Here is a 13,303-nt window from a genome sequence, read left to right as displayed (position 1 = left end):
TTTTTGGTTTTTCGAGACAGGGTTTCTCTGTGGCTTTGGAGCCTGTCCTGGAACTAGCTCTGTAGACCAGGCTGGTCTCGAACTCACAGAGATCTGCCTGCCTCTGCCTCCCAAGTGTTGGGATTAAAGGCATGCGCCACTACCGCCCGGCCTAAGCCCCACTTTCTGAAAGAGCAGCAAGTGCTCTTAACCTCTGAGCCATATTCCAAGTGCCTTTGTTTGCTTTTTAATAACGTGTATTTGTCTTGAGGAGGTGGTATTACATACAGAGACGTGAGCTAGTCAGAAGGCCCCCAAGGGTAACAATTACACATTTCTTGGCCACTGGGTAGAGCTTTTCAACCAAAAGAAGCCGTATAATTGTCCAGAAATTAAATATAGCTCTGTATGTAAAACAGTAGATAGGATCAAGTGGCTACCACTGTATGCCACTCTTGTGACTTAATTCCTGTCTCTTTGTGACTTAGTTCCTGTTCGGTGTAGGGAGTGTAGCAAATGGAAAGAGACCTTTTAGAACTCTGTGGACTCCCCTGCTGCTCCCCCCCCCCCCCGCATCAAGAGGGAATTTAACGAAAGCAACATCAAGGGAAGAGAAAACTGCAAACTTCAGAGAGAAGCGGGAGATGCCTCTCATGAAGCGTTGGCACAACCCTGGGCTCTGTGGCTCTTAGGGATGGTCCCTCTGGATAAACCAGTCGAACGCAAGCAACTAAGCCTTTGCAAAGAATATCCAAACTTGACCTTAGGAAGCAAAACTGAAATATGTTGCTTCCTATTTTGAGGGTCGTGAGAAATCCACTTTAAAATGGCCTCAAATACAGCGTCCTCCTGCTTCACGTTGAGCTCATCTTTCTCGATGATGTCCTTGAGTTCAGTGACCGAGAGCTCCAGAAACTCCGCTGAGACTTTCACCATCTCCTCGAAGTTGTGCAGGATGAACATGTAGGCCTTCTGCCTCAGCTCCGGGCAGTAGTAGTAGTCCGTGAACTTGCAGATGCCGATGCAGTTATCCAGACACAGCTCCGACTTGAGGAACTCGCAACAACCCCTAACAATGCCCATGATGTTAAACTGGTCGGCAGCAGCCAGCAGCCTCTCCACATTGTCAGGGGTGATTGGCACGGTCCGAGTGTACGCATACTCAATAATCAGCTTCATCATGTCGGGGGAAATACCGGGAATGTTGTAAACCTTCTTCTCCGTGTTGTTCCAGCCACTTGTAAACAAAGCTCTGGGGGGGGGGGGGTCCAAAGACGAGAGAAATTAACAGCACAGAAACAGTCCGCTCCTGGTGGCCACTCTCACCCCACCCCTGGCCCCTTTGCCTTCTGAGGGCTGGGACACACTCTGTGTTGCCCAGTGAGTGTGTTGGAACTAGACTGGCCTGAGGGAGTGCAGCGAAGAATGGCTCTATACAGTGGGTGTGAAAAGAATTTTCCAGGAACCTCCTGCAGTCTGTCTTTACCCTCTTTTTTCCAGGTGTGTGTGTGTGTGTGTGTGTGTGTGTGTGTGTGTGTATGCAGGTATACTAGCCTGTGCTGGTATATCAATGCTATAGATCATTGTTGACTGTCTTTGCTATGTATGTACGTATGTATGTACGTATGTATGTATGTGTGTATATTTTTTGTCTTTGAGACACGGGTCTCACTCACACTGGAGCACACTGTTTTGACTAGCCTGGCTAGCCAGCAAACCCCAGGATCACCCTATCTCTTCCTCCCAATGTTGGAATTATAAGTATGTGCCACTCGGCTTGGCTTTTCTATGGTTTCTGGGGATCTGAACTCAGGTCTCCCTGCTTGGGCAGCAAGCACTTATCCACTGACTCATTCACCCAGCCCACCACCCTTGTTTCGTTTACAGTTTCTGGATGGAGAAAGTGAGCTCCAGAGTGAAAATAAGACCAAGACTCTGTTATGGGCTGGAGAAATGCCTCAGGAGTTGCTCTTGCACTGGACCCAAGTTCAATTCCCACTACCCACATGGTGGCTCACAACCATGTATAGCTCCAGTTCCAGGGAATTCAGTGACTTCTGATCTCTGCAGGCATCGGGCATGTACATGGTGCACATACATACACACGGACAAAACATTTATACGCATAAATTAAAAAATAATTTAAAAAAAAGACCCGGGTCCCAGAGGATAGAGATGACCCAGCAATATGAGTACTTGTTGCTCTTGCAGAGTCCCAGCACCTACATGGTGGCTCATAACCATCCTAACTTCCTTTTTAGGGACTCTGTAGCCTTCTGCTGGCCTCCACAAACACCAGGCCCACAAGTGATACCCAGGCCTATGTGCAGACAAAACATTCATACACACAAAATTAAATCTAAATCTGTCTTGACCCTCTGCCCACCAAATCTCCCATGTGACTGGACAACCCTGCTCCAGCCCCGGAGCCATCCTTACAAAGCTTACGTAGCCCGTGTCGCCCTTGCATTCAAAACCTTCCCCTGACTTGTTAAGAGGGAAATGCTAGGTCTTTACTAAGAACTGCAAGAATTGGTGAGCTCTGGGTATCTCCCATCTTCCCTGTCCTCTGTCCTCAGGGCTTCTTACCTATTCTTTGTGTCCTGGAGCTAATTCCACCTCCTTACTTGAGTTCCCTCTCCCTGGAAGTCCCCAAGACTTCCGAGGTCCATGTCCTAATCCGCTAGATAATTCACGTATCGCCTTGTCAGCAAAGTCTTCTCTGACCATCTTTTTTTAAATTAAGTTTATTTATATGTTTGTGTGTGTGTGTGTGTGTGTGGAGTGTTTGTGTGGAGGTCAGGGGACAACATGTGAGAGTTGGTGCTCTCTTCCTACCATGTAGATTCTAGGGATTGAACCTAGGTCATCATGCTGAGCAGCAAGTACCTTTACTAGTGAGTCATCTTGCTGGTCCCTGACAGTCATATATATGTATACATATACACACACATACATATACATATGCATACACTCACACATACATACACATATATATACACACATATATAAATCTTACAAAAATATATGCATATTAAAAAATTATATGTGTATTTACCTACTTGGTGGTGCACACCTTTAATCCCAGAATTCTGTAGGCAGAGACAGGGAGATTTCTGAATTCAAGGCCATCCTGGACTACATAACAAGTTCCAGAAAAACCAGGGCTACATAAAAACTGTCTCAAAAAACAAAAAGCAAAACAAAACAACAACAAAAAAAAAAAAAACAAGAAGAAGAAAGAAAGAAAGAAAGAAAGAAAGAAAGAAAGAAAGAAAGAAAGAAAGAAAGAAAGCCTCGTGAGGACAGGAACATCATCTCTTTATTTTCTTCCCAATCCCCAGAATACTGCCAGTCAGAAAATAAGCAACAGATGATCAGAGCCATGTGTTTGGTTCTCTGTGTGACTAGGTACATTGCTGAGTATTGAATCAAACAGAACATATATGTGTATGATACACACATACACACACGTGCGCACGCACACACACACACTTGTATTTTTCCCCCCTAAGAGGCTTAAGGACAGTGGGCTTAGGCTTCAAATTATTCCTCAGGACTGTGGCTTGCCAGCCTACAGCCTCTGTCAAATGCAATGTAACAACCTTAGCTGTCCTGGAATTAGCTCTTGTAGACCAGGCTGGTCTTGAACTCACAGAGATCCACCTGTCTCTGCCTCCCGAGTGCTGGGATTAAAGGCATGTGCCACTACCACCTGGCAATTCATTTTCTTTTTAAAGGCAGGGTCTCACCTATGTAGCCCTGGAACTCCCTATGTAGACCAGGCTGGCCTAGAATTCTCAGAGATCTGCCTGTCTCTACCTCCCAAGTGCCCTGTTTGGCCCTTCTTGACATAAAGGCAAGGTTGAGCAATTGCAAGAAAGTATATGGCCTGTGGAGCTTAAGATATTTTACTGTCTTGGGGCTGGAGAGATGGCTCTTTTCCAGAGACACAGGGTTCAAGCCCAACCATCAACATGGTAGCTGACAACAGTCTGTAACTCCAGTCCCATAGGATCCAATACCCTTATGGTCTTTTCAGGCACTTCATGCATGTGGCGCAGACAGACAGACAGACATGTAGGCAAATATCCATAAAATAAATGAACAAATGCAATTTTTAAAAAAACATTTACTATCTTATTTTTTGTTGTTTTAGCTTTGTTTTTTGTTTGTTTACAACAAACAAAAAGAATTTGAAAGGCAGATTCTCACTCCGTGCCCAGGCTGGCCTTGAACTACTGATCCTCCTGCCTCAGCCTTTCCAGTTCTGGGATTATAGGCATGAGCCTGGTTTATGGTCTTTTCGTAGCTTCTGTTCTAGAGTAGAGAATCAGGCATGGCCAACCTTTTAACATTGCAATGCCACATTGTCATCTACAAACCTTTTTTAAAATTTACTATGTATATAGTGTTCTGGGCACCAGATCTCATTATAGATGGTTGTGAACCACCATGTGGTTGCTGGGAATTGAACTCAGGACCTCTGGAACAGCAGTCAGTTTTCTTAACCTCTGAGCCATCTCTCCAGCCCTCATCTACAAACCTTGTACTTGAGGACAACTCAAACCAGTTTCAAACAAACCAACCCAAAGTCCGAGGGCTGGGGCAATGGTTCTCGGTTAAGTCCTCACAGTGCTCTTGGAGAGAACTTGAGTTCAGTCCCCAGCACCTGTGTCACCTACCTGACTCCAGTTCCAGAACACACACAGGCATGCAAAATATGTATCTATACATAAAGTCTTTTGTTGTTGTTTTATTGTTTGTTTGGTTTGGTTTTTTTTTTTTTTTGAGAAAGGGTTTCTTTGTGTAGCCCTGGCAGTCCTAGAGCTTGCTCTATAGATCAGGCTGGCCTCAAACTCAGAGATCTGCCCGCCTTGGCCTCCCAAGTGCTAGGATCAAAGGTGTGCACCACCACCACCTGGCTTTTATTTTTCCCCAAGTCCTCAAAGTTTTAAGTTTTTGACCTGCAAGCCCTGGAGTGGCCCCTCAGCTGAACAGAGATTCTTTTTAGGGTAATGGTTGGGGTTTTGTTAATCAGGCAACTGAGACAGTTGTAACTGAGACAGAGTCTTGTCTGTAGCTCAGGCTGGCCTAGAGCTTATGTAGCTTGGTTGAACTGAATTCATCTTGGTGCCTTGACCTCCTGAGAGCTGACATTCCACATGGGCGGCACAGTGCCTAGCTCTCATCCTCCAGTCCTTCTGTTGTCATTGTGATTGAGACAGACCCTCACTAAGTATCCTAGGCAGGCTTTGAACGGTTTTATTGTTGTTATTGGTGAGTGGTGGTCTGTTTGAGAACCGGGGCTTGAACCCAGGGCGTGGTACACGCTGGACAACAAACCTTCTACTATTGAACCAAATCCCCAGACCCCAAGGCCTTGAACTTTTTGCTCCTCTTGTCTCAGCCTCTGAGTAAATGTGATTATAGGCCTGTACCACCGTGCTGGGCTTGAAAAAATGACTATATTTCTCATGTTTTCATTGGGACCGAGTACTTTTTTTTCCCCCAGCTTATAAACAAAAGAACATATGCACTCCCTGAGTTAAGAATTTCAACCCAAACTCCTTTTCTTTTGAAAATATTTCCTGGGTACTTACTCTCCCCTCATCCCCTCCCCATCCCCTGTATTCTTACTATTGACCTTCCTGATTTCAGTGATCTCTACTGGGCCTGGGCTGGGAGTGATACCACCTAGGTTAAGTGCAGAATCCACAGGCGTCCAACTCGAAGTTGGCTGAAGTGAGGATCAAAGAGAAAAGCCCCTGACTTGCCAGATATTGGCTGAAGCCCAGTTTAAAACACATCAAGAAGCCGAGAGAGGCTCTGGCCCCAGCTGGGATTGCTTAGAAGGCAGCGCAGCCAGGCTCCAAGGAGCCCAGGGCTTCCGTAGCCCTACGTTTAAGATGGGGAATGGGAAACTGAGAAGCAGATGACAAAGCCTCACGCGGAGCCCTGACTCCCCTTGGGCTTAGCTCGGGCCCCTGTTGTACCTGAAGTAGGAGCTGCAGCTACAGAGGATGTTCTTGTGGGCATTGAACTCCAAGCCGTTGACTCTGATGACCACATCGCAGAGCTTGCCCTCGAGTCGAAGCTCGTTGAAGATCTCACAGGTCATCGCACTCATCTTCCTCTCCATGTGAGGCTGGCGGAACCGGCTGGAGGCCGCCGCGTTCTCCATCTCCATGGCACCTTGGGACCAGGGGAGAGAGGCTGCTCTCCCGGGGTGTTGGGGAGGGTTCTGGGGGGGCCCCTTTAGCCAGCTGTCGCTCTCTTTCCCTACTACATCTTTCATATAGGTACCATCCGGCAAGCCCAAGTTCCAGAATCCTGAGCAGTGAGATCACTCAGGATTGTGCTCTCAGGTTCTGGAACCTCTCCTACCCCTTCTTCTGCCTCCCCCTCCCCCAGGGACATACACACAGACCACCCCACACCTCCTTCCTTGCCCTCAGACCTAGGGCACAACTGTGGCCACCAACACAATTGAGGCTTTTATTGAGTCTACCTTCCTGTTGCGTTTTCAGGTCGATTCCACATCCCTGCAGCATCCTTCCCCAACTCCCACTGGGCTCCTCGTGTGCAGAGCCAGAAGCAAAGCTGATTAAATAAATGTCAGGCTGGTCTTCTAGACCCTGAGATGGCTTAATTTGCTTAGTGATGATGAGGGGTCCAGTTAGGAAAGTGTCTCCTGGGTGCATCCCTAGTCCAAAATGCATACGGATTACCTGGTGGGCTTTGTTATTTGCAATACTGGGGATGGAACTCAGGGCCATATATATATATGTATATGTATATATATGTATATGTGTGTATGCATATATATATGCATACACACATATATGCAGGCAGGCACTCTTCCACTGAGCTATGACCCAAATCCTGGGAAAGACGGTTCTTGCCAAAGGATTCCAGAGAGAGTGACAGGAGCCCATGCACAGCAAAGCCTCACGACAGCCCATCACAGGACTCCAGAGTCTTGATCCTCCCCTACCCCACCCCCACACACAGTAGAACCGCCCACCTCCCAACGCGTTTCTCCGGCCAGCATCCCGAGCCGGCTGCAAACGGCCGGCCGGCCCGCAGCACTGAGTCCAGCGCTACTTGAGCGAGACGACGCCTGCGCAGTGAGGTTGCGGGGCGGGCACGTCTTCCGGGCCGCCCACCAAGCAGGCGGTCGGCGCGATGGCGGAGGAGGTGAGGCCGCGGGTGGGAAAGAGTCCCGCGTGGCGGGATCGCGGGTGCGAGATGGCCCAGCTGCCTTAGCGCCTATCGCGGCGCTCGGGTCAGCCGGTCTCTCGGGTCTCGCAACAGGTGAAGAGTCTGATGAAGGCCACGGTCCTGATGCGGCAGCCCGGGCGGGTGCAGGAAATCGTGGGCGCCCTTCGCAGGGGCGGAGGAGACCGCCTGCAGGTACCGGGGCGCGGGGCACGGCCGGCCCGGGTGGCGGAAGGGTGTCTGTCCTGCGGTCTTCCCGCCACAGCGGGTGAGCACGCTGTGAGCCTGCGCCCCGGAGTGGGCATGGACAAATTGGCTCGCCTCGGGGGGAGAGAGCCTACCTACCCCAACAGCCAACTTTCAAAGTAGTCCGATGTGGTCGTGCGGCTTGGTTTCAGAAGGGAAGTGCCTTCTGAAGCCTAGCTGCCCGGCTACCCCAGGCTAACTGGCTCCACAAGAAGTTGAAGATGGGGAGATCCATAAAGGTCGGAAGGCACCCTGAGAAAGAACCGGTCCATTTGAGAAAGATGCCACGGAGAGTCACCCACACACTTAGGGGATTTTGGTTTCCTCAAGGTTAACTCGTGTACTGACACAGGATCACTTCTTTCCTTCTCCTCTCTGTCTCTTCCCAGCCTTGCAGAGGCTTTGCTGCTGACTGGGCAGTGGCCCGTGAGACTTGTGGTTACCCCAGGCTGAGGTGAGGCCAGGTTCAGCCACCGTTACCTCTCTTTGGTTTCTTAGGTGATTTCTGATTTTGACATGACCTTGAGCAGATTCGCGTACAACGGACAGCGATGCCCCTCTTCCCACAGTAAGTCACGTTGCAGCCTTCCTGGCAGGGCTCAAGATGACAGTTGCTAAGGAGCAAGTAAAGGGAGTTTTGTGTGTGTGTGTGTGTGTTTTTTTTCAGATATTCTGGATAACAGCAAAATCATCAGTGAGGACTGCCGCAAAGAGGTGGGTCACTCCCTTCTCTGCTCAAAAATAGCTCTGGTCCTCTTCCGGGGTTGAACCACAGACTCCATGATGGAATCTTAAGAAAGTTTGTTCTTTAAACCCAGTGTGGAGGCCTATAATCCCAGTTACCCGGGAGATCTAAGCGGGAGGATTACAAGTTCAGGGTCGGCCTGGGCTCTGGAAAGAGTTCAGGGTCATCTTGGGCAATGTAGGAGACTCTACCTCCATATGAAAAGTTTGAAAATGGAAGCAGGGCATACAGGAACCCAGGCGGTGGTGGTGCACACCTTTAATTCCCAGTACTCGGGAGGCAGAGGCAGGTGGATCTTTGAGTTCAGGGACAGCCTGGTCTACAGAGTGAGCAAATACCAGGCCAGCCAGGGCTACACAGAGAAACTCTCCCCCCCACACGAGAGAGAGAGAGAGAGAGAGAGAGAGAGAGAGAGAGAGAGAGAGAGAGAGAGAGAAACAGCTGAGCAGATCTCAGGAGAAAGAGGCAGGTGTATCTCTAAGAGTTCGGTGCCAGCCTGGTCTGCAAGGCAAGTTCCCAGCCAACTGGCCAAGGCTACATAGTGAGACCTAAAAAAAGAGTCTGAGATATAGCTCAGAGGCAACTCACCAAGCATGGCTGAGGTGCTGGATTTGCTCCTCGGTTTGTTTTTTTGTTTGGATTTTGGATTTTTTTTTTTGGTTGTTCGGTTGTTTTTAGTGTTGTTTTTTTTTTAATATTCCTTTTTAAAGCTTGTCATAGTAAACGTGTGTGTGTGTGTGTGAGAGAGAGAGAGAGAGAGAGAGAGAGAGAGAGAGAGAGAGGAGAGAGAAGAAAGAGAGAGTTATCTGTGCAGGTGCCCTTAGAGGATCCCCTGGAACTTGAATTATAGGTGCTTGTGAGCTGCCTGATGAGGGAGCTGGGAACTGAACTCCGGTCTTCTGGAAGAGCAGTCTGTGCTCTTAACTGCTGAACCATCTCTCCAAGACCCCTGAGTCTAGTCTTCATATATGAGACAGCTTTTCTCTGTTGGCTGAGACACGATGATGGGTGGTTCGTGTGTGAACACTATGCTTACTGCTAACTATGGAGTTTGCACGAGACTTGAATGCTATATCTTATTGAACAACCCTCTACTCCAAAGGTAGATAGAACTATCGTATTACTCTCTCCATTGTGAGAAAGCAGGTGTTTCAAGAGGTTGAACCACTTGCCCCTTGGTCATTCGGTTGAGTCACATATCTTGGTTTTGCAGAGACTTTGTCCCAAACTCTTCCCACTGTATTGTGCCATGTCATTGATGTTGTTACTTTCTGGTAAGGGAACAGATATGGAGAACATTCTGAATGAATGTTAATTCATTTCTTTAAGATGTGTACAAATTCTGAGAAACCAGTTCTAGACCTTTGGCCTTTGGTTTGCTTGGCTCCAAGCTTTTGCCCTGAGTGGTCGCTTCCTGGAGCAGAGCCAGGCTAGGCTATTATACATTGCTGAGTTCATTCTTGCAGATAACTCTGTCACTTAGTTCTCTTTCCCTCCCCCTCTCTCCTTCCCGCCCAAGACAGGGTCTCTCTGTGCAGCCTTGGCTCTCCCAGAACTCGTTCTGTAGACCAGGATGGCCTCGAACTCACAGAGATCCACCTGCTTCTGCCTCCCAAGTGCTGATATTAAAGGTGTGCACCACCACTGCCTGGTGGTTTACTATATGTGTGTGTGTGTGTGTGTGTGTGTGTGTGTGTGTGTGTGTGTGTGTGTGTTTTACCTGCATTTATGTATGTGTGTGTGTGTTTGTCAGGTGCCCACAGAGTCAGAAAAGGGCACCATATCCTCTGGAACTGGAGTTCCACGGCTGTGAGCCACCATGTTGATGCTAGGCAAATAGTCACCCAGGTGAGCTGCATCTCCAGCCCTTATTCGACAGTTATCACTTACCTGGCTGCCTCATTGACTAGTTGTTGTTGTTGTTGTTTTTGGTTTTTCAAGACAGGGTTTCTCTGTGTAACAGCTCTGACTGTCCTGAAACTCACTTTATAGACCAGGCTGGCCTCGAATTCACAGAGATCCGCCTGCCTCTGCCTCCCAAGTGCTGGGATTAAATGTGTGAGCCACTAGGCCCGGCTCTCACTGACTAGTTTTTATTACTGTTATTTTATGTGTGTTTTTGCGTGCGTATAGATCCATACACCACATGAGTGCCTGGTGCCCACTGAGGTCGAAAGAGGGTGTCAGGTCCTCTAGGACTAGAGTTATAGACAGTTGTGAGCCTCTATGTCGTGCTGGAGGTTGAGCCCTGATCCTCTGCCAAGGCAGCAAGTGCTCTTAACTGCTGAGCTAACTCTTCAGCCTCCGTGGATTTTGTGGTGCTGAGGATTGCGCTCTAGGCAAGCTCTCTGCCAACAAGCTGCATCCCTGCTCCCACTCCTTGTCTGCCCCCCACTCCCGCAGCGTCTATATGTATATATTTTGGTTTTGAGACAGAATTTTACTATGTAGCTTAGGCTTGCCTATATAGCCCAGGCTACACATCTGTAATCCTCCTGTCTCTTCCTTCCAAGTGCTGGGATTATAGGCATGGGCCACCAAGTCTAGCTCATGCCAAGGACTCCTCGGCCTCATTCTCGGGGTGGGTGCCAACGAGCAAAGAACTCTGAATACCGCCCCACCGCATACCCTATATAATAGGGAAGCGTGAGCTGTCGGAAGGCATGTGGAGAAACTTGAGTTTCATACATGATGTATCCCATGTGAAGACTTGAAGAAAACTTTTAGAGGAAGCACCATCCTGAGGTGGTTTTGATTTTCCCTGGGGGCCCGTGGGGTGGCACTAGTGACCTCTCTCCTCATTGGCTGTCATAGCTCAGCGCGCTCTTTCACCACTATTACCCCATTGAGATCGACCCACACCGGACCATCAAAGAGAAGCTGCCTCACATGGTACAGTGGTAAGTGTGGCATTGACCAGGAAGCGCTCCTGTGACAGAAGATGGAGGGGACCGGCATGACTGTCCTTCAGTGAACCTCCTTCCTGAGGACCATGACACTGCCCAGCTCTAAGAACGAACATCCCCTTACGCCCTGACTCTGCTGCTAGGGAGGAAAACCTCAGGGACTTCTTGGAGTCGGTTAGAAATGCCTTGGCTTGGGAGATAAGCAGCAAGTGGCCTAAGTCAGTCTGTTTTGTTCTGGGGTAACAGAATGCCACTGTCTGGATAGCACATAATGAACAGAGTTCATTGGCTCCCAGTTGAGGAGCCTGGGAAGTCCCAGATGAAGGGTCTGGCATCTGCCAACGGCTTTGTTGCTGGGTCACTCCGTAGCAGGAGGGCTAAAAGGGGGTAAGAACAACAGAAAAGAGAGAGAGTAAGAGAGGCCAAACTTCCCCTTTAGTAACCTAATTTCATTATTCATTCTTAAGGGCAAAGCCCCTGACCCAATTCCTCTTGTTGGGGATTGTCGTAATTGCCTTTTTATTGCTGTGCTAAGATACCGTGACCAAGGCAACTGGTAGAAGAAAGAGTTTTTTGGGGGGCTTACAGTTCAGAGGGTGAGCCATGACCATCATATCAGGGACCATGGCAGCAGGAAGCAGGCATGGCTTTTGAAAGTTTAAACCGACCCCCAGTGTTATACCCCCAACAAAGCCACACCTCCTGATCCTTCCCAAACAGTTCCACCAACTTTGGGGAACACTCAAATTTATGAGCCTACAGGGGTTATTCTCATTCAGACCACCACAGAGTTCCAGTTGGTAACCTGGGGACACAATCAAACCCCAAAATTCTGATAGAAGCGAGCACCACTAAGCTTGGCCATGGTGGAACACGCCTATCATCCTAGCGCTGGGGAGATGGGGCAGGAGGATCAGGGTTGTTCTTGGCTTTACAGGAAGTTGTAGGCTAGCCTGCGCTATACAAGACCCTATTAAAACCTGGCGTCCATGGATAGTGTCCTAGGTCCCTACAGGGGAGGGGTTCAGAAGAGGTTTGTTCTCCCTGGTTCACTGCGCAGCTCTCCTTTCCCAACTTCCTTCTAAGGATCTCTTAAAGTCCTTCAGGAGCCGCCTCTGTGTGGCAGAATGTGTTCATTCCCCCAGTGAGTAGTACCAGAGGGGACAAGGGACGAGGCGCTCGACTTCCTGGGGTGACTGGGACTTGGGGTGTGTGGGTTGTCTGTTTCTAGGTGGTCCAAAGCCCACAATCTCCTGTGCCAGCAGAGGATACAGAAATTCCAGATAGCGCAGGTGGTTAGAGACTCCAGGGCAATGCTCAGGTAAGCCCCTTACTCTAGGTGTCTCTGTTCTGCCAGACTAGTCTGAGCAGCTTTGTGGGCTGGGGTGTGGCTCCTTGGTTAGTTACTTGCCTGGCATGCTGGGGGCTTATAAATTCCATCCTTGTATTGAAAAATAAAAATGAAAGCCAGAAAAAAAAAAAATGAAAGCCAGTCTAAAACTTTAGCCCAGGCAGAGAAGGCTGGGGAGGGTTGAGTGGTATTAGGGGCTGGGAGAAGGAAAGGTGGCCCCAGAAGCCATTTGCTTCAGTGAGATGTTTGCAAAATGGCCAGACCTTCATCTCCTAAGGGCCAACTCCTTTTAAATGATGGTTTGAAAACATACACACACGCATGCACGCTAGCGCACGCACACACACACACACACACACACACACACATATCAGAACTCTGGTCCCTCTGGTTGACTAGCATTCTTATTTTTAATTTTATTTATTTATTATGTATACAATATTCTGTCTATGCGTATGTCTGCAGGCCAGAAGAGGGCTTCAGACCCCATTACAGATGGTTGTGAGCCACCATGTGGTTGCTGGGAATTGAACTCAGGACCTTTTGAAGAGCAGGCAGTGCTCTTAACCACTGAGCCATCTCTCTAGCCCCTTTAATTTTTTTTTTAAAATTTTATTTCATTTTGATTTTTTGGGACAGGGTTTCTCTGTGTAACCCTAGCTGTCTGGAGCTCACTCTATAACTGGGCTGGCCTTGAACTCAGAGACCCACCTGCCTCTGCCTCTGAGTGCTGAGGCTGTGACCATACATTGTCACCTGAGGTTTATATATGGGGTTTTGTTTTTTTTTGTTTTGTTTTTTGTTTGTTTGTTTGTTTTTTGCTTTTTTTTTTTTTTTTCGAGACAGGGTTTTTTT

At 48.5% G+C, this 13,303-nt stretch overlaps 2 protein-coding genes across 2 annotated transcripts in view; one reads left to right on the top strand and one right to left on the bottom strand.

The window, feature by feature from the left end:
• Klhl10 (kelch like family member 10) overlaps positions 1-6,169 on the bottom strand; it is a 16,933-nt gene extending 10,764 nt beyond the window's left edge. The window contains exons 1-2 of the mRNA XM_050156868.1: positions 5,976-6,169; positions 640-1,231 (exon numbers count right to left, since the gene is read on the bottom strand). Coding sequence (XP_050012825.1) covers positions 640-1,231; positions 5,976-6,169 — 786 coding nt within the window. The remainder of the gene's footprint in view (positions 1-639; positions 1,232-5,975) is intronic.
• Positions 6,170-7,023: 854 nt separating this feature from the next.
• Positions 7,024-13,303, top strand: part of Nt5c3b (5'-nucleotidase, cytosolic IIIB) — a 10,986-nt gene continuing 4,706 nt past the window's right edge. The window contains exons 1-6 of the mRNA XM_050156910.1: positions 7,024-7,179; positions 7,297-7,395; positions 7,945-8,014; positions 8,114-8,160; positions 11,006-11,091; positions 12,329-12,418. Coding sequence (XP_050012867.1) covers positions 7,168-7,179; positions 7,297-7,395; positions 7,945-8,014; positions 8,114-8,160; positions 11,006-11,091; positions 12,329-12,418 — 404 coding nt within the window. The 5' untranslated portion in view covers positions 7,024-7,167. The remainder of the gene's footprint in view (positions 7,180-7,296; positions 7,396-7,944; positions 8,015-8,113; positions 8,161-11,005; positions 11,092-12,328; positions 12,419-13,303) is intronic.

This window comes from Alexandromys fortis, unplaced genomic scaffold, assembly GCF_014885135.2.
Source record: "Alexandromys fortis isolate MF-2015 unplaced genomic scaffold, M_Fortis_MF-2015_v1.1 scaffold_31, whole genome shotgun sequence".
Taxonomy (NCBI): domain Eukaryota; kingdom Metazoa; phylum Chordata; class Mammalia; order Rodentia; family Cricetidae; genus Alexandromys; species Alexandromys fortis.
The sequence above is the reverse complement of the archived record's forward strand: the minus strand, read 5'-3'. Positions and strand labels throughout refer to the sequence as shown.